This window comes from Diplotaxodon limnothrissa, linkage group LG6 (assembly GCF_057381915.1).
Source record: "Diplotaxodon limnothrissa isolate DT_005_m linkage group LG6, D_limnothrissa_male_GT1.1, whole genome shotgun sequence".
NCBI classification, from domain to species: domain Eukaryota; kingdom Metazoa; phylum Chordata; class Actinopteri; order Cichliformes; family Cichlidae; genus Diplotaxodon; species Diplotaxodon limnothrissa.
In genome coordinates, this window is record NC_140601.1 from 21,408,277 (window position 1) to 21,428,568 (window position 20,292).

At 40.0% G+C, this 20,292-nt stretch overlaps 2 protein-coding genes across 2 annotated transcripts; one reads left to right on the top strand and one right to left on the bottom strand.

Moving 5' to 3' along the window:
• Positions 1-311: 311 nt before the first annotated feature.
• Positions 312-6,213, top strand: LOC146630514 (solute carrier family 22 member 7-like). The gene is made up of 9 exons (XM_085355905.1): positions 312-823; positions 940-1,043; positions 1,118-1,272; positions 3,393-3,561; positions 4,508-4,631; positions 4,841-4,950; positions 5,049-5,263; positions 5,570-5,678; positions 5,786-6,213. The coding sequence occupies exons 1-9, from the start codon at positions 443-445 to the stop codon at positions 5,994-5,996; spliced, it is 1,578 nt and encodes a 525-aa protein (XP_085212031.1). The 5' UTR covers positions 312-442; the 3' UTR covers positions 5,997-6,213.
• Positions 6,214-6,707: 494 nt separating this feature from the next.
• LOC146630515 (ATP-dependent RNA helicase DHX15) lies at positions 6,708-19,585 on the bottom strand. The gene is made up of 14 exons (XM_085356956.1): positions 19,431-19,585; positions 17,173-17,515; positions 15,412-15,605; positions 15,152-15,311; positions 14,025-14,243; positions 13,741-13,908; positions 13,089-13,175; positions 12,763-12,912; positions 11,967-12,075; positions 11,681-11,872; positions 8,599-8,721; positions 7,685-7,875; positions 7,144-7,313; positions 6,708-7,041 (listed from the first exon to the last, which is right to left on the bottom strand). The coding sequence occupies exons 1-14, from the start codon at positions 19,493-19,495 to the stop codon at positions 6,924-6,926; spliced, it is 2,289 nt and encodes a 762-aa protein (XP_085213082.1). The 5' UTR covers positions 19,496-19,585; the 3' UTR covers positions 6,708-6,923.
• Positions 19,586-20,292: the final 707 nt, after the last annotated feature.

The following is a 20,292-nucleotide window of genomic DNA, read 5'->3' on the forward strand; positions in this document are numbered from 1 at the left end:
CTGCTGTAACAGGACTTTGAACCCTGTCTCACATTTTTGTAACAGCAATAGCCTTTTTTTTCATTGCTACTTTTGCTATTTTGTTATATTATTTAAAGGAAATAAATAAAAAGTGGTCAAAAACCACTAAATGCAAATTGTCTTTTTCCCATGTTTGCCCATAAATTTCCACTGAATCGCAGTTTCTTTATTATTGATGAGTCATTCCGCTGTGTCAACAATGGAGAGCCTGCAGTAGACTAGAGCGAGCTTCTATTTACAGTCACATAGATAAACATTAGTTAACTTGTTAAGGCAGGTAAAACACTGACTTATTACAGATAGTCCAGAAGCAAATCAAACAAAGATTTGCTAGTTTTGGATATAGGCTACAAGCAACTGAGGACTTTCCTTTTCTTTTTAACCTTAAAGGAAGACATTTCGTTTACAGCAGGAGGCCACAATGAAGTTTGAGAATGTTCTTGCTGATATTAACGGATTTGGAAGATTTCAGATAATGATCATTGTGATCAGTTTCATCGGCCGCTTCACTCTGCCTTGCCACTTCATGCTCAACAATTTCATTGCAGCTGTTCCCTCTCATCACTGTGACATCAGCTCTCTGGATGATGTGGGTATTTTTATGAATTTATCCCAGACAGAGAGGCTTCTTGTTACTATTCCAGTTCAGCAGGATGGGACTCCAAGCTCCTGTCAGATGTTCCAGGAGCCTCAATATCATCTGCTATTTAACACTTCCCACATCACTGATGCGCGTAAAGTGCCGTGCCAGAATGGATGGGTGTACGATAACACTACTTTCAAGTCTACTCTGACCTCAGAGGTGATTCTTTTGTACTTTTTTTTCTATTGTGAAATAAATTAAAATGTATTTGTTCCTAATTATTAAATAATCCCACAACCAAATGTAGAATAGCATCTTTTTTTTCTTTGTACAAGTGGGACTTGGTGTGTGATAGAAGAGGGAAAAACAAAGCAACTGCTACCATCTTCTTTGTTGGAGTCATGTTTGGAGCGATGGCCTTTGGCAGCCTGAGCGACAGGTATCAGCGATTTCCAGTGTTCCAGCTACTGAAAAAAACAAAACAAAGATTGAGACTTTCTGATTTTTCCATAGGTATGGCAGAAGGATCATGCTGCTGGTATCATACGTGTCTGGGATGGTGTTTGCTGTTGCAAGCGCCTTTTCTACTTCCTACATGATGTTCATGGTCCTGAGGTTCCTTACTGGCTTCTGCATCACAGGCATCGTCATCGTTTCAGCAGTCCTCAGTGATTATTTCATTTCATCATCTAAACATACACTGTATCCGTTCTTATATCAGCTTCACTTCAGAAGCCACAGAGGAGAAAATATATAATACTATTTCAATGCCATGTTGACTGCTGTGAGCAAGCTTTAAATGTAATCGCAAAAAAAATCTTAAATCTATTTTTTTTTTTTCTAGAACAGAGGAGCTTTGCACACATTGATTACACGTAACAGGTCATGATAGCAGGCAGTGTTTAGTCAGTAGCAATGTTCCCTCTAATTTTTCATGTGTCTAAGCAAACGCACAAACTCCCTGAGCGGTCCCTTGGACCACTGTGAGCGACATCAGACGTGTGCACTGTGGTCACGCCGGCATCGAATCCATCCAAGTTACATGGTTTATTAAAATAATCAAATTACAGCATTTATGTTAGACTATTTTTAATTAACTGCTTTAGCCCACTTACAATGAAATTATTTAAAAAGAAATCTTGTTCATGATCTGTGTAGTATGTTAAAACTATTAGAAGTAAAAATAACTTGAACTCCAATTTTGAAAACACAACTTTCTAAAAAAAAATTTTTATAAAGCTCTGACTTGTATTATGAGTCTGAGTCTGTGGTCTGGGAGAGAGTCCTGTAACTCTCTGTCTGCAAAATACAGTATATAATGACCAATGTTGGGCAATTAATTATATAGTTAGTTCTTCAAAAAAGTAACTGAGTTATGCAAACAACAACATTTTTTGCTGCTGTTTACCTAAAAATGCAGCCAAGGCGTTTTTTTAAATAAACATTTCAAGCTATTTACAGAACAATCAGCTGTTCTGCATCAAATCTGATGCCACACAAATTATTTGTGCCACTCCAAAACATAATTTCTGTCCACTATGAGATAAAGGAGCCTGATTCCTGCAGGCCTGACAACAGGAGATGTATCACTCCTGTAACACCTGTAACATTCAGCAGTCGCCTCATTGTTCTGACACACACAACAAAACTATTGACTACACTACACACTAACTACACAAGATTTGCGCTAAACGTCGCAAATCTCTCACATCTCAAAACACCGCCGTCACTCCTAAAACTTCCCCCTTCCTAAACAACTGTTGCCATATCATTTTTTGATTGGTCGACATGGTACATTTTTCCACCAATGGGAAAGGGTGGGGTTTTTTTCGTTTTCCTTATAAAACGCTGTTTTTACAGTTTCTTCCCGCAGTAAATATAAACAACGATAGTATTCAGGAAGAAAACCAAACATTGCATTTTTTTTATCACAATTCTGGTTTTACGTGGCCTATCAACACGATTTAAAAACTGGTATAAAGTCCACACTTTTTCCGTCAATTGTTCTGTCTGTCCTGCTCACATCTCCAATGGTTGTCCACGTTGTCATTAATGTGGCTTCACTCCACATCAGCCACGCCGCTTTGCTGGCTAAAACACCGGTGTCGGCACATAAGGACGCTGTCATAGCCTGTCAACGACGTTGATTAGCTGCGTATATATGAATGTGAATCGCATTATTGGCTGGACTATGGGATAAGGTGGCATCGTTCTAATCCCATACGGGAGCAGCCAGTCACTCACTGACTAACACTGCAAAACAGAAGTGTTAAAGTATTAATTTTAATTTCAATTCAGGTCAGATTTTTTTTCCGTGCGCAACGCAGATTTACTGTGCGCAGACACCGTGCCAGCAGTGCGCAATTGCGCACGCGTGCAGCTTAGAGGGAACATTGGTCAGTAGTCCTGTGAACTTTTGACTTGCAGTACGAGTAGTGCCGTATGCTTAGTAATGTAATTTAAAAATGAGAAAAAAAAAAGATCAAAATGAGCTGCTGCAGACGCCTGTTCAGCTTCAACTCTGTGGGGGGGACGCAGAGAGAGCACACTGTATTGCAAATGTTTGCATAAAAGACAGAAACTCGTTCCCAAATTACAGTATTATATTGCATTATAGAGGATAGAGGCACCCACTCTCTTTTGGCTTGTGTGCGCGCAACAACATTTTTTCAGCTCATGTAAAAGTTCTTTGAATTGTGTCCCCTCTAAGGCTGCTGATAAGCATCATACTAAAAGCTTTCTTTAATTAAGCTACTTAAGAAATGAATCGACTGCTTGTTTATTTCAGGTGTGGAGTGGGTGGACATTGAACACAGGAAGATTGTGGGAGTGATCGACAGTTTATCCTGGACGTTTGGAAATACAGTGTTTTCACTTATTGCCTATTTTGTGAATGATTGGAGGAGGCTGATAATCAGTGTTACATTACCTTTAATCTTGGCCATCTTCACTTGGAGGTATGACTAAGGCATGTTATCAAACACAGGCTCATTTCAGTACACTTTAATCGCTTTCACCTGGAAGTCTGTAACTGGTTAACATCCAGCATCGATCTAGTCATGCATGAGTTGAAGGACAAACACAGATTAAAAATATTTTGCGCACCGATTTAATAACATAATACTAATGTTGTAATAGTAAAATTTTAAGCACCCCAATTTCTGCCTTTTACAACAAAGCTTAATTTAGAAAATTTAAGCATTGAAATAATTTGATGATTCCTCCGTAACTAAACACTTGCTTGCCACTGCATATATGAAACAAAAAATGGCATGCATATCCTTGCTTGTCCTTGTCCTGATAGATTAGTTATGAAATTAGTTATGAAATTTTAACAAAACTCTGGGATTGTGGCCTTCAAGGGAAGTGATTTTGGGTAAGTGTAGACACTTGACTCTTGAAGGAAGAATAATTAACTGAATACAAAGACTACGTATCTGATGCTTTACAAAACTTGGGACTCAAGGATAAACTGAATAGATCTTGGTGGTCAAAGGTCAAGCTCCCTGAAACCTCACAAGTGAAGTTTTGAACTCCTGAAAACTGACAAAACTTGACAAAAATTTAAAATGAAGCAGTGTGATGACCACAGGGACAGTGAACTGATAAATTTTAGCTGAACCATAATTCTTTATAGTCTGTGACATTTAGATTCTGAATGTATGGTTTCTTCTTATTATCATCCATGTTTGAACCATTGTCTGTTGTCATGGCTTCTGCAATCTGTTTTATTAAAACCAGCTTCATTGGTCAACTATTAGCTCAAAATCTTCTATCAAGTCTTCACTATGTCTCTCAATCTGAACAGATATTTGAGATTTGTTTTTATTTTAAATGCTGCATTGCAATAGGCCTACATATGGGTTAAAAATGATAATAATAATAATTCCCCCCTAACATTAGGTGGATGCCAGAGTCAGCTAGGTGGCTGATTGCCAATGGAAAGCTGGAGCAAGCTCAGATGTATCTGAAAAACTGTGCCAACATGAATCGGACAGAAGAGTCGATCCACACACTGGAAATAGAGGTTTGTAAGCTCCAGATGGTTAAGTCAAGGGAGCCAAGTAGAGTCCATTATGGTGTTATTATAGGCACTAATTACACACAAAGAAGGTGAACAAAGGCACTAAAGAATACAGTGTATTCTTATTTAAATGTAATCGTAGGTTTTGTTCTGATCTTCACAGCATTGTTGCAAATGGAAGCTTGCCCTCAAATGGCTTTGAATTCTTTCAGACACTATCCACCATTGTTACGACGGAGAAACGAGATCGAACCTACTCTTACCTCGACCTGATTCGGACACCTGAGATGAGGAAACTGGCCCTGCGTACTGGTATATTATGGTCTGCATTCCCAGGGCTTTACAGTGTATTGAATCTTGTGTATAAATTGTAAACCAACAGATTGTTCACTAACGAGCCGCTTCCTTCTCCGTCCCTAGGTTTTGCGTTGCAACTACATTTTACGGCATCAGCTTCAAGATCACAGGTTTCGGGCTCAACATCTATCTCACTCAGTTTACCTATGCATTAATTGAACTTCCTGCCAAGCTGGCAGTCCTCTACTTACTGGAAAAGATAGGCAGGCGACACACTATGGTGGGAACTTTGCTGATGGCTGCCATTTGTCTTGGAATCAATATTGTGATACCAAAAGGTAGGCACTTCTTGATCACAGGCTTGATCTAAGATTTGGGTTGTTTTAAAAAAATATTTTTCAAGAAGACACTGCTGTCACTACCAACTTAGGGAATGGTGGTAATGTTGTATGTTTTACAGCTTTGAAATAAACTACATGTGATAAATCAAAAGAAAATGGAAAATCAAAAAGAAATGAGGGATCACTCAATATTGTTGCACAGCATTTTAAATCTTTTTTTTCCTTTTTGTACCGTTACACTAACACACCATCTTCGTTTGTGTTCAAATTTGGCGGTAATCGTGATTCTGATGCTCTTTGTAGAAATGTCGGTCGCCACGACTGTGGTAGCCATCATTGGAAAAGGGTTTTCTTCAGCATCCTTTGCCACTCTAGTGCTATACAGCTCTGAGCTGTACCCGACTGTATTAAGGTAACTCTACACGCCTAATTCCAATCTTCTGCTTTTGAATAAACTCTTCAGGACATCGCTTTTTCTGCAAGATCCTCTGATTAAGACTAATATGTTTATGTTTTCAGGCAGAATGGTATGGGTTACAACTCGTTCATGGCTCGGTTTGGCGTAGCTGTGGCTCCTATGATCCTCTTACTGGATGAGGTCTGGACGGAGCTGCCACAGGTCATCTTTTGCTTTGTGGCTGTACTCGGGGGAATAGTAGCAAGGACCCTTTCAGAGACCCGCAACAGGTGCCTGCCAGAGACCATAGAAGACATTGAACAGAAGCAGTAGTAAAGAATCTCTGACATGAACTCGTTCGGCCCGTCAGATATTCTACAGCCAAAGTGCAGTCTATTCTGTGAACTCAAGTGCAGTTTACTCTAGAAACTGCATAACTTTAAAGGATTTCAAATAACCAAATCAAATAATTACACTACCACTACTACTATGATTGCATAAAGCAGCAGTTTCATTAAAATGCGCACAACTTTTACATTTTTCTGTTTTAGTCCTACTAATGTCTACTTTGAGAACCATTTCCAGGTGAGAAATTATTGTTAGTGTTATATTTCCAATAAACTGAGTTTCATTAAATCTGTTACATTTTACTTTCCTTTTGTTCCTAAAAAAATATATTGTGGCTGAGTCGAAGTCCAAACCGTTTATTGGATTTTCCCAGAATTTCTAAAGTCATGTTATGCATAAACATAACGCTGCACTGAAGTAGATCATTCTTTTTTAAACAGCAGGTGTTCAAGTACTGATTCACTTTACCCAACCTTCATTTCCATATTTAGTCAACCAAAAGCACCTAGACAAAAGCACAAAAACCACGGATCAAACTGTCTTTCGGATAACTGACTTTACTAATTAATTTATACAGAGAAATGAAGTCAAAGCTCATTGTTTTAAAGAAACAAAGCAAGCACAAACGTTTATGACTCAGCAGTTTCCTAAACAAAATTCAACCACATCTAAATAACACATTTGTTATTCCGTTTCAGTAATTACGACCGGGTCTAACCACTGTTGTTGACATTTTATCTGACGGTACACGTAGTTACAGAATTAACATTGATGGGGGGGGGGGGGGGGGGGCAAAGAAAATATTTTTAAAAAATAATCAAAAAGTCAAATTTGAAACATTAAGATACAATGAGAGAAAGATCTAAAACTAAAGTAAGCAGTTGTTTTTCCAGGACACTTGTTGGCTGTTGTTCAGTACTGGGAATACTCTTTGCTCTCTAGTTTGGCAATGATTCGCTCCAGCTGTCGCTTAGCTTCACATTGTGGGAAGTTACTCATTTCGTAGTACTGAGGTGCAATCTTCACCAGCCTGTAACAGAGACAGGAGAACATGGATGACCCCGTCATTCAGCTAACGCAACACATGTTAAAATAACAGCTTTTAGTGAGATCTTATTGTCTGTACACGTACCACTCTGGCTTGATGTCTGTGCATGTGCGGATGTAGTTCTTGGTGGTGAGGACAAACTCGTTGTAGAGCACCCACTCTGGTTTGTGGTCCAGGACTGTAGATGGGTGCAGCTGGACCACTTGGTTGTCTTTCACTGTGAGGTAATGGCCTGTGCGCTCCAAATGAGCCACCTGCAGGGAGGTCCAAAAGAATAATTTGAAAAAGGATAACAATAAAATCCTTTTCAACACTAAGCCCACTAACAGGCTGATAGCAGACTTCAGTTTACTGCCAGAGAGGAACACTGACCACATTTTTTACCTGGGCTGAAAAGATAAATCAATCATTAGAAAATTGGGGTAACAGAATAATTTAGATCCATTCAAAATCAAAAGCAGCTTTCCTAATATACACGTTTTTCGCTGTACTGTGTCTCGGTTTATGGCTGCAAAGGTTTTAACAAAACTCATGTGCGTTTGATTCCAAACTGAACAACAGACCGTCCTCAAAGCATCCCAAAGCTCCTTCTTCTTCCTCCTCCAAATCTATTATGTCTGCTCACCTGCATGAAGAAGCCGGTGCAGAGCGCCCGTCGGATGTTGATGTAGTAATCTCTGCTTGTGAACTCCGTGCTCCGACGAGGCAAGTTGAAGCGGTCCATGATCCTGGACAGCTGCTGCCGCACATTGTCGGCAGACATCAGCGAGCGGTAGTTGACAAAGTTGTCATAGCACCACTGGTTAGACTCATGGTCTGGAAAAAGGCATGAGACACATTCAAGTCTAAGGTGCTAACTAGATCATCAAAATTGAACTAATCCCCAAATGAGTTGTTAATAAAAAATAGATCATGACTCTTTATCTTTAAAATATGTCAGATGAAACATGTTTTCAAGCATAAATGTCTACAAATCATGTACTGAATTAGTCATTTTAAACCAAAATGATGCATGAGGACACAAAAACGCATATTCCTGTCACCTCAGTAGCTCTCAATAGGTTATACATTTGAGTCTTGTCACACAACACCTCAAACCTCTCTGTTGCATACTAGCCTGTATGTAACAGAGAGGTTCATCTGTTTCCAGGAACATTCACAGTCAGATCCCTGAAGCATTGGAATAAACTGCCTGAGGAAATCTGGTCAGCAGAGTCAGTGCTGTCTTTGAAATCTCTGCTCAGGCTGGTTATCCAGAAGCCACCTGTGACTGTTTTAACAACTCTCATTGTATTCATCTACTGTATTTTTCTGTACGAATGCTCACATATGATATAACATTCAACCACTCTACTGCTCCATTATAAACACATCTTTCTTCAGCACGTTTTCTTTAGCTTTAAAAGCTCATATGTTGCACTTTCATCTTATTCTGCTGACCATAAAGTGTGTGTAAAAAAACAACAACAAAAAAAACAAATTAATGCAGGTTTAACTTCATCATGCAGAAATCCAAATAAAACGTGGACTGATGCTCACTTTGTTTGAAGGCGTGATAGACGTTGAGCAGCGTCAAGTGGTCTCCATCAATGTGAGCAAACCTCATCTTGGACTCGTCTGCTGCCTTCTTAGCCTCCGTAGGACGGACAAAACACTGTGGGACTAAACAAGGTTGGTATGGGCCCCAACAAAGCCGCCCATAGGGATGAGTCAAACATTCACAGAAAAATGCAGCAAAGCCTATGATGCTAGGGCACTCGACACTGCTTGGGACAGGGCAGGACCACAAGCTCTATAAGAGGGAGCTGCAGTCTGTTCTCATGGTCATTCCCAACTGTAATGGTTACTAGCTCGTAGAGAGGGGTCATTTAACCACATCTGTAAAACAAGAGTTTTCACACAACTGCAGAGTGTTAGGGACACCAACAAAGTTGAACCTTTCCAAAACTCACAGATCTTACTTTAGCTACATGAGTGTTAGGCCTTTTAGTAAGTGGAAGACTGAAACACATCTGAGCTACATGTTACTCTACAGTGCAACATTAATTTTTAAAGTGTTACTTCAAAAAAGAAAATTCAATAAATATGAAAAACGTCCAAGTGGTGCCTGCCCTATCCACTTTCTTTAATGATGAAGCACTCGTGAAAAACTTGCTTTCTATTAACAAAAATGCAAGAAAAAAAAAACCCAAACAAAAACCTGAGATTTAAAGTTAAGACTTAATATATGAAGTCGTATTGACCTACATGCCTGTGGCAAAAAAACAAAACAGAAATATGAGTATTTTATTGTCTTTTTCCAACTGATTCATTATTTCCTTATTTGTACTAAAATCAAAAATAAACTCTCCAACAAACCACCCTGATGAATATATGATTCAATATAAATAACATCAGTTGTGACTAATACTGGCATGAAATGTGTCATATATGTATTGACAAGCATCTGAAATATCAGCCTGTTCAGTTGTCATAATCCTGGACAAGGCACTACAAACGATCTGCACTTGTTTTCTGAGTACTTCCGTAAACATTAAGTCAGCGCTTAGTTGTTAAATCTTAAAAGGGGCATAAGTGACCCCCAGATCTCTTTTTTTGGTCTCTACAAGAGCAGCTTTGCATGAGTCAGTTTATTATTCATTTGTTACCCCTCAATTCTGATGGGGGCTGATGTCCTCACAGCCAGAGCTACGTGGCTTAGATAATCATATTAACGTTATCTGCTCTCATTGAAATCAAACAAAGCCAGGAGTAGGGGAAAAACCTCAGAAATCAAGAGGAAATCATTTAGAGCAGTCTGAAGTTCAAGATTGTGTCTCACAAGGTTTGTTCACACAAATGTGGATCTTTGCTTTTAAAACTTTAGCCTATTCAATATGAGCATCTAGAGCTGGGCGATAGAACGATAACGATATGTATCGCGATATAACTTTTACTCGATAGAGAAATTAAGCTATCGCGATAGACCTCGCCGCTCTTGTCCTCAAAAAAAAAGAAAAAAAAAAGAAAAGGTCAGCCAATCCAAATTAAGTAGCGCAGAGCCGAACCAATCGCAGCCGCAGCGTCACGTCACGTGACTTGTTAGGTACAGCACAAGTGCCAAGCCGCACGTGTGTTTGTTTGGGAAGCAGCCAGCGGGTAATGGAGCCAGCGCGTAATGGAGGAAATGAGTGTGCCGACTAGAAAAATCAACCGAGCGTGACCGAAGAGAAAACAGATGATGGTTCCAACGCCGGAGAGATTGTCAAACGGAAGAGCCATAGAAGTTCTGTAGTGTGAAGGTATTTCGGCTATTTCAAGTCTGACAAAAAACAGAGCAGCGTGCACTGTAAATTGTGCCGAAAGCAAGTCTGGAAATACAATAAACTGGTGCATGCGTCACACTGTGCGCCACGTTATTGTTTCGGTGAAATGAATTTCTACAATACTGTTAATTCTACTCTCTGCAGTGTTTAAATGCTTACATACACACACAGTTACTGTCCCTCCACACATACGACTCTGTTCTGCTTCTATGCCCCAGCTTTGTTTACGTTTTCCCACCGAGGCTTCTAGACTTCTGATTGGCCAACATTTCGGCACGGTTAGGAATCTAGCGCCACCTGCTGCTTTGGCATGTTCATAGCAGCGTTTTCCTTCATTTCTGCCTTTATGTGTGGACGGGATTCTTTTTTAAAATGAAAACGGAAAATCTCAGTTTTCAAAAATACCCGTGTACGTGTGGACGTAGCCTCAGTCTCTGACTGGAAGCGCTAATTCGTCATTCGGCTTTTGTCAGACTAAAGTAACTGTTAAAACTGTTTGAAAAGCTAAGCTATACAACAAGGAGAGATTGAGAATTTCCTTTTAGTTCTCAGTTTATTTGATATTGACAAAAGTTAGTCAGTTTTGTCTGTTCTTCTGTAAAACAAACTAAGATTTATTTTTAGAATTAATATTTTGTTTCTAAGTGGAATTGACAATTTAGTCTGTTTCGTTTGTTCTATTTTGAAACTTAAACGCTTTAGCGGCTGCCTTTTGTGTAGTTTGCAATATTTGCCTTTATTTATCTGAAAAAGTCTCATGTTCCTTAAGTACATCTACCCTGTTGAACTTATTATGGGAAATAAATATTTAAATAAAAACAAGCTGCTGATTATTTCACATTTTACTTGTGAGCAACGGCACATTTAAATCTTACAAATATAGTTATTTGGCTTATATCGTGATAGATATCGTTATCGCCTGAAATGAAAAAAACATATCGTGATATGAAAAAATCTCATATCGCCCAGCTCTATGAGCATCCCTCAGTTTGACAGTACCTTTTATACATGAGACAGAATAAAGAAAAGGATAATAGCACCTCTTTAATAAGCTTTCTATACATCTCATCATTATTCAGTAAATTTATTATGCAAGAGATAGATAAGACTTGGTGGGCCCCGTGGGATATTCTGTGTTTTAAATGGGCCGCAGCACTCTTGACTTTGGGAATGGCTGGTTTAGAGGAGTAGAAAATGTGCACAAACTGGACGTACATTGGGATTATTTTTAACACTACCTGTAATCAGAAGTGTTAACCCAAAGGGACTTGGCCTACAACAGGCAAGTAAGATGTCAGCCCAGTCCTGGGCATTACCTGACAGCATGGCAGTAATGGAAAGGATCTCGTTGGAGCAGTTAAACTCGCAGCTCGCAATGACCATCTTTGCCAGTTGGGGGTCCAGAGGAAATTCTGCCATCATGGAGCCCAGCTCCGTCAGGTCACCGTCATCGTTGAGAGCTGCCAGGTAGTTAAGCAGCTCAAGGGCCCTCATCAACGTCTCAGGAGCTGCATGGAGGAGAGACTGTGAGGTCAGCTAGCCATGGCTAACTAGCATAAAAGGACTACTTACAGTTCACAATAAGACTGCAGGCTGACTTACCAGGTGGATCCATGAAGTCAAAGTGGACAAGGTCATCAATACCCAGCTTTTTAAGCTGAAGCACTACAGATCCCAAGTTTGAGCGAAGAATCTCAGGGTATGTGTTATCCTAAAAAGGGACGATAATAAAGTCAAATATAATGAATGTTGTTATCCTGAAGAAGGAGCGAGCAGCACAAAGATTAACCTGATGTGGTGAAGTGAGGGGATATGAGGTGCTAACAAGGGCAGAGCTCTTAGCATAATGTCTGAGAGGCTTTGTCACACAACATGAGCGACCTATGTACAAGGGCAAACTGTGGAGAAGACATAACGCTGAATTTATATGGCAGATTGTTCACTTCGAAGGCAGCAAAGAGTTTAAATCTTTGTGCTTGAGTGATCACCATTCAAGCAATCCGCGTGATCTACAAATGATCATGAATGTGAAGTGACGTCTGCAGTATTTACACTGTGTAAACTCTTACTTCTTGACACTGCTGCATCCATATGAAGGCAGCAGTCTGATGGCATGCCTCTAATTTAGGAAAGTTTACTACAATATAACTTTATTTCAATGTTTCAGGAATCAGGTTAGTCCAGCATAACTCAGTATTCGGTATAAAGTTTCCTTTCATTTGATGAGCTGATGTCATTTTGGGCTTCTGTGACTCACACTGCCGCTTCTTTGCAAAAGCCTCCAAACCAAAATTTCAGGTGCATTTGAAAATCTGTGTGTCCCCTGTGAAGGACATACAAGGTCCTTCACAGTTTACGATGCCTTTATCCAAACCTCAACAACAACAAAATCACTTGCCTGCATCTCTGTTTTGTAGGCCTTCTCTGTGTAGAGACGGAAGCATTTCCCTGGACGTGTTCTTCCAGCTCGTCCTGCCCTCTGCTGGGCAGAAGCTTTACTGATGGCTGTAACGAGCAGAGACTCCACTCTGATTCGAGGATTGTACACCTAGACACACGTGGCAAAGCATGTTTAGGTACAACAGCTCTCATGATAGATTACTACAATGAGATGAAAAAAACAAAAAACAAAATCATAAACATCTACATTTCAGTCACTTTCACATCACTTGAGACCAAACTAATCATAAAGCTGAGCAATCAGGTGAGTCACTTTTGGTCTACCTTTTGTTTGGCAAATCCAGGGTCAATGACAAACACCACGCCATCAATTGTTAGAGAAGTCTCAGCGATGTTTGTCGACACCACAACCTGAGGGAAGAAGCAAAGTGATGTAAAATATTTGAAACCTGATAGGTGAGAATCTGTTTGTTTGTTTAAAAGGGGTTTCTGCACACAAAAGCAAAACTCATCCATTATATTTAGGCCACAGCACAGTATTGGCACTTTTTATTTGCCACAAATGGCCTGAATGTGCATTTTTCTTAAAGACATAAGAATTCTGTTATATATTATCCTTGGTCTGATCTACTGTGCCTTATCAGAAATCAGTTTCTTTTCTTTCCATTTGTAATACACACAGGGTAACATTTGCGTCCCAGAATCAGACTTCAGGAATACTTTAGTGCCCCCTAGTGTCAGTCAAAAAAAAAAAACAACCTACATCTTACAATGCAGGCTATTGAGATAATAAAGACAACTATGTAAATGACGTGAAACTGCAATAACTTTAAAACCGATGTACAAAATGAATGTTATTGGTCATCATTATTCTCCACTAGCCTTAAAAACCATCTGCGAATGTAATACCTTCAGCAAATTTACAGGAAATGCATTTTAAAACCTTAATCTCCTTGACTTTATTTCAAACTTGTACCTTTCTTCCTATTGCACCATTTGGCTTCCTTGGAGGAGGAGGCTCAAAGATTCTTTGTTGCTGCTGTGGAGGCAACGTGGAATACAGTGGAATGATTTTGATGTCTCCGACCTCAGGACCCAGGTCATCTACCTCACGCTTGATCCGTTTGCATGCCTCATCAATTTCCTGAAAGAAAAAAAAAAAAAAAAAAGTATTATAACCTTGCATTTTGAATCAGTGGAGGGTGTGCTGCTTCAAATTAAAGTCTACTGGAACTGTAACCTGAGAATTATGAGCTTTACCTCTTGACCGGTGAGGAAGAGAAGACAATCACCTTCCTCTTCCTCACACATATGAATCTGGATGACAGTACGGATTGCCGCCTCAAGGTAGTCCCGCTCTGGCTCCGGAGTGTAAAAGATCTCAACAGGATGTGTACGTCCAGGAATAGTTAGAAGAGGACAGCTGTCAAAGTACACCTGGAACTTCCCAGCATCTAGTGTGGCACTCATGACAATCACCTGCACACAAAGTTTATATGTGGGTATATAAAATACTTAAATCTTACAAATATCTGCAATGGTATCATCTCTGTATGATATTAGCTGTATAGTGCTCTTAATGTTATTACATGGTAACAAAAGATGGAGCTTTTATGAAAATTCCTATGTATGCAATCATCCTTCTCTATACATTAAATACCCCATCTGCATTTTCTTCTGTCATTCACACAACTTCACATCACACCAGAAACCTCTAAAAGTGGAGGTTTTAGCCTACCCCAGGTTTCTTTTTTGTTTTGTTTTTTTACATTGACCAGATTCTCCACACTGTCCCAATTTCTGACTTCCTGTCTCTTCTGGTCTTTGTCCCTGGTTGGAATTCTAACCAGCGTCTTTAGTGGCCACATCCAATCCAGCTTTGTGTGCAAAATTACATTTTCTGGGGACAACTAAAGTGATAACAAATTACAACCATGGCAAGCATCAAAGGCCACCTCCAGTAGACACTGCTTAATTTAACATGGCTAATGACCATTGACATGCTCCATTAGTGATATTTCCTACTGAACTGTCCATTTCCTACTGATGCATGAATGGCTAATCAAATCCTGCTGCTCGTTGCGTTTCTAACTTTACTACTGGAACATACTCAACTTGTGAGTGGTGTCACTCCTAAATCCAACATCCAACTTCTGAGGCAACTAGAAAGAAGCATAATTCACCTGGCACACCTGCTTTTGTTTTCCTTACTAAATGTTTTAAATATTCTGAGTAGAAATTAAATCTTGTTTTTAAATCAGCTAGATTAGTTGGGGGGTTTTTTTTGGTTTTTTTTAGGTTTTTTTTAATCTAGGAAGCACCTGTTTGTAAAGACATAGATACATTAAAATTACATCCCACTTGGGTGAAGAAAAAAAAAAAAATACCTTCAGATCTGATCTCTGACGAACCACTTCTTTCAGTACTCCCATCAGGATGTCTGTGGCCAGAGTTCTCTCATGAGCCTCATCCAGAATGATCACACCATATCGTTCCAGCAGTGGGTCATTCATGGCCTCTCTTAACAACATACCGTCTGTCATGTACCTGAAGAAACAACAATGCTTTGTTAGGTTGGGCTGCTCTGTGCCAGTGAAAAGCAGATTCTCTGAATCAAACCATCTCATTCACTCACAGCACCACTTACTTTAATATAGTCTTGGCAGAGCTACAATCCTCAAATCGGATGGAGTAGCCAACTTCCTGTCCAAGCATGACGTCCATTTCGTCCGCCACCCTCTGAGCCACACTCATGGCTGCTACTCTTCTGGGCTGAGTACAGGCTACTGCCCGCTTAGGACCAGGCAAGCTTCTAACCATATCCACACACCACTGTGGGATCTGCAGATTTAATCAAAGGTTGCAGAGAATCTAATAAAACCAAATCAATTTAAAAAAAAAAAGATATGCATTTACACTGTGCCATCACACTAGAGCTGGGCGATATGAGATTTTTTCATATCACGATATGTTTTTTTCATTTCAGGCGATAACGATATCTATCACGATATAAGCCAAATAACTATATTTGTAAGATTTAAATGTGCCGTTGCTCACAAGTAAAATGTGAAATAATCAGCAGCTTGTTTTTATTTAAATATTTATTTCCCATAATAAGTTCAACAGGGTAGATGTACTTAAGGAACATGAGACTTTTTCAGATAAATAAAGGCAAATATTGCAAACTACACAAAAGGCAGCCGCTAAAGCGTTTAAGTTTCAAAATAGAACAAACGAAACAGACTAAATTGTCAATTCCACTTAGAAACAAAATATTAATTCTAAAAATAAATCTTAGTTTGTTTTACAGAAGAACAGACAAAACTGACTAACTTTTGTCAATATCAAATAAACTGAGAACTAAAAGGAAATTCTCAATCTCTCCTTGTTGTATAGCTTAGCTTTTCAAACAGTTTTAACAGTTACTTTAGTCTGATAAAAGCCGAATGACGAATTAGCGCTTCCAGTCAGAGACTGAGGCTACGTCCACACGTACACGGGTATTTTTGAAAACTGAGATTTTCCATTTTCGTTTTAAAAAATAATCCCGTCCACACATAAAGGCAGAAATGAAGGAAAACGCTGCTATGAACATGCCAAAGCAGCAGGTGGCGCTAGATTCCTAACCGTGCAGAAATGTTGGCCAATCAGAAGTCTAGAAGCCTCGGTGGGAAAAAGTAAACAAAGCTGGGGCATAGAAGCAGAACCGAGTCGTAAGTGTGGAGGGACAGTAACTGTGTGTGTATATGTAAGCATTTAAACACTGCAGAGAGTAGAATTAACAGTAACAGTATTGTAGAAATTCATTTCACCGAAACAATAACGTGGCGCAGTGTGACGCATGCACCAGTTTATTGTATTTCCAGACTTGCTTTCGGCACAATTTACAGTGCACGCTACTCTATTTTTGTCAGACTTGAAATAGCTGAAATACCTTCAAACTACAGAACTTCTATGGCTCTTCCGTTCGACAATCTCTCCGGCATTGGAACCATCATCTGTTTTCTCTTCGGTCACGCTCGGTTGATTTTTCTAGTCGGCACACTCATTTCCTCCATTACGCGCTGGCTCCATTACCCGCTGGCTGCTTCCCAAACAAACACACGTGCGGCTTGGCACTTGTGCTGTACATAACAAGTCACGCGACGTGACGCTGCGGCTGTGATTGGTTCGGCTCTGCGCTACTTAATTTGGATTGGCTGACCTTTTTTTTTTTTTTTTTTTTGAGGACAAGAGCGGCGAGGTCTATCGCGATAGCTTAATTTCTCTATCGAGTAAAAGTTATATCGCGATACATATCGTTATCGTTCTATCGCCCAGCTCTACATCACACTGTTGGCTTTTTTCAGTAAGGGTAGCACAAGATTACTGACACATAAGAGACGCACCAATGCACTTGACTTCATACCTGTGTTGTCTTGCCGGAGCCAGTCTCTCCAACAAGCACAAAGCTTTGGTGACGTGTGATGATGTCGGTGAAGCTTTCCTTGTACTCCCACACTGGAAGCTGTAGCCTCTTCTTCAGGATCTCATAGTAGCGGGGAGTATGGGGCAGGTTGGTGAATGGGTTGATCTGCTGTTGTAGGACCATTTGCTTGAGCGGTGGTAAGGCTGAAGCAGCGGGTGTGCTGTTAGATGGGGCACTAGATGGCTTTGGTTCTCTGTCCCGGTCTCTGTCCCGATCACGGTCTCTGTCTCGGTCCCTATCCCTCGAACGGTCCTCACGGTCTCTGTCACGGTCCCGGTCTCTCCTGTCAACATTAGAACAGCACATCATTGTCAACATTCTAATTGTAAAAGAAATAATCAGGTTACAGTTTGCAATCTCAGGGCAATGAGAGTAAAGTTGGGACATTGTCCAATGTTTCCCATATTCAAGCATGCTTGATGCGTTCAACATGTTTAAACTGTCTACCGACCTTTTCACCACTTTAATTGATAGGCACTAAATGACAGCCTATTGCAAATTTATTTGCCATAGTGAGCCTCCATCTCACCCTATCCCTTGCATCCTCCTCTATCGCACCCACTACACTACCCATGGATGTAATGAAGTCCTCCTTCACTACATCCATGAACCTCGTCTGGGGTCCTCCTGATTCCCTCATGCTTGGAAACATATTGCACAAACGATGTTGAGTATGATATCTACTATCCCTCCTCTTTCTGCCTCGTCTCCAAACTGCTTAACCTGAGCTGTCCCTCTAATGCACTGCCTATTCTGGTCACTCTTAATAAAAACCTGACATCACCAGCTCAGCCACCTACCTTTCTGTCAGTGCCACCATGTCCAAATCAGAGTCATAGCAGGTTACACAACTGTCTCATAAATGTCCCCTTTCACTCTTGCTTCCATCCTTCTGTCTCACACCACCCCTGACACTGGTCTCCACCCACACCACTCTACCTGCACTCTCTTCTTCACATTTCTTTTCCTCAGTTCATAGCTATTTAAACTCATCCATCTTTACCATCTCTACTACTTGTAACTCCACCTTTCCACTTGTCTCCCTCTCATTCACGCACACATGTATTCTGTCTTAGTTCTACTGACTTTCATTCTTTTTCTATCCAGACTCTCCTCCACCTGCTCTCTGCAGATCCATCCTCTGTTATCATAGTCCACAGAGGATCCTGCCTGAACTCATCTGTCAGTCTGTCCATCACCATGGCAGGAGCTCAGAACCGATCCCTGGTGTAATCCCACGCCCACCTTGAACCCAACTGTCACTCCTTTGCATTCTACATCGCTGTCCTCATACTTATGATTTTGTGTTGTGATATTTTAAAGTTATAATACGAACCTGACACTAGTCTGTTTAAATTATGATCTTATAGCAGTGCCACTTCTAAACTACCTGACGTTTACTTTTGCATTTAGACAGATACTGACATATCTGCAGTGGGTGCACACTGTCAGTTTAACAAGCACACACAGCTACAGCAAATGTTTCTAACATCACATCAAATACTTTGAGGGCTTTGAAGTTTATATATATATATATAAATGGGTCACAATTTACTTATTTGCAAACTGTCAATATTTAGCCTACTTTTACTGGTAGTTTGAACAGTCAATCTCAATGAAATCCTGCAAATTTAAAAAGAATTGCCACGATTTCTTTCGCATCTGTAAGTCTGTTATGGAGGTTTTCACTGAAATAAACACACACGAGCACAACGTAAAACATGTGAGTGCTAAGAGACGCTAAAGTTTCTGCTAGCTTAATCGGCGCCAAAGACAATTTTAATTCGCAGCTAGTATAGTACAACATTAGATGGCTATTTTAAGAACCAAATCACAGTCTTTTAAATCGAAGCCACGGCTGGCTAGATGAACCAACACGGGTTAGATAAGGAGCTATGTTAACGTTAGCCAAACACACGTGCCCCCGCTACGATGAAGGTAACGTTGATGCTTCGTTTGTTAGCCCAACGTCTACGGTATTTTTTTTTTTAATACAAGCACTTAGCACGTTTCTGTTCGCGCTGCACGATCATTCAGGTGCTATCAAGAAACAGCGAATAAAGCAGAGCTGCAGCATGAGCAGCTTAGGGTTATATTTTCTCAGCTCCCATCTTCCATCCATGGTGACCGAGAGCGGCAGCTAGCAGTTAGCTTGTACCCGACTAGTTTGAGAGCGATAACTGTGGGACTTCACTCACCCGTCGGACCTCTTCTTGCTGGAGGAGTAGTCATCACCCAAATCCAAACGATGTCTTTTTGACATCTTAAAGGTAAAATGTGGCTTTCTGTGAAACAATTAACGCGGGCACAGGTCTACCCGGCAGGTTATATTTCCTGATTCCTGTGCTGCAAGTTCTCCGACCGAAGTGTTTTCTTCTTTTCGTATTTGTGTAACACAATTTCAGCAAGCGCCACCTACTGTTGTGGAGTCTTCACTGGTGTTTCCACGGCAATCTCTTTCAAATGGATTTTCACTTATTATCAATGCTCTATATATAGTCATATAACCATATAATACTTTTTATTTTCTATTGGATTTCAAAGAAATTTGGCACATTAAAAATAAGCAAATAAAAACACGTTTTTTGCCCATTTGTTTGAGCTACTGGTCCTTAAACAATGAATTTGATAATCGTATCACACAGAAAATCAGGCACATCTATTTATTATTACGAAAACAGATGTTTTAGAAGTGGTGGTAGGGGCTTATAGTGTGTCACTGGGGGAAAATTCTAGGCCTAATCTATTACAGTTAACAAAATTATATATATATTTTTTTAGTGTTCATATGGATGTAACGTTTTCAGTGGGAGAAACATTTTGTCACTCATCCACCGAAACCTTATAAACAGTACAGATTTACTTACCTGGATGATTGAGCATAGATCAAAAATATTTTTTATTCTACTTTAAAGTCATATGAAAGGTTTTCCCATGGGTTCTATAAAGTCCTAGTGTCATATATCACTGTGGAGGAATTATGGCCGACTCTGCAGAGTGCTTCATTTCATTGAGGTTTGCATTCATTGGTTCATGCACAGCTCTCGTAACGCCCCACCA

Excerpts from the sequence above, each read along its gene's own strand:
- LOC146630514 (XM_085355905.1), top strand. The coding sequence starts at position 443 with ATGAAGTTTGAGAATGTTCTTGCTGATATTAACGGATTTGGAAGATTT. Across the intron at positions 3,562-4,507 it reads TTGGCCATCTTCACTTGGAG|GTGGATGCCAGAGTCAGCTA; the intron begins GTATGACTAAGG and ends CCCTAACATTAG. Across the intron at positions 5,264-5,569 it reads CAATATTGTGATACCAAAAG|AAATGTCGGTCGCCACGACT; the intron begins GTAGGCACTTCT and ends TGCTCTTTGTAG.
- LOC146630515 (XM_085356956.1), bottom strand. The coding sequence starts at position 19,495 with ATGTCAAAAAGACATCGTTTGGATTTGGGTGATGACTACTCCTCCAGC. Across the intron at positions 14,244-15,151 it reads GTCAGAGATCAGATCTGAAG|GTGATTGTCATGAGTGCCAC; the intron begins GTATTTTTTTTT and ends CTTTGTGTGCAG. Across the intron at positions 13,176-13,740 it reads ATGGTGCAATAGGAAGAAAG|GTTGTGGTGTCGACAAACAT; the intron begins GTACAAGTTTGA and ends TTCTTCCCTCAG.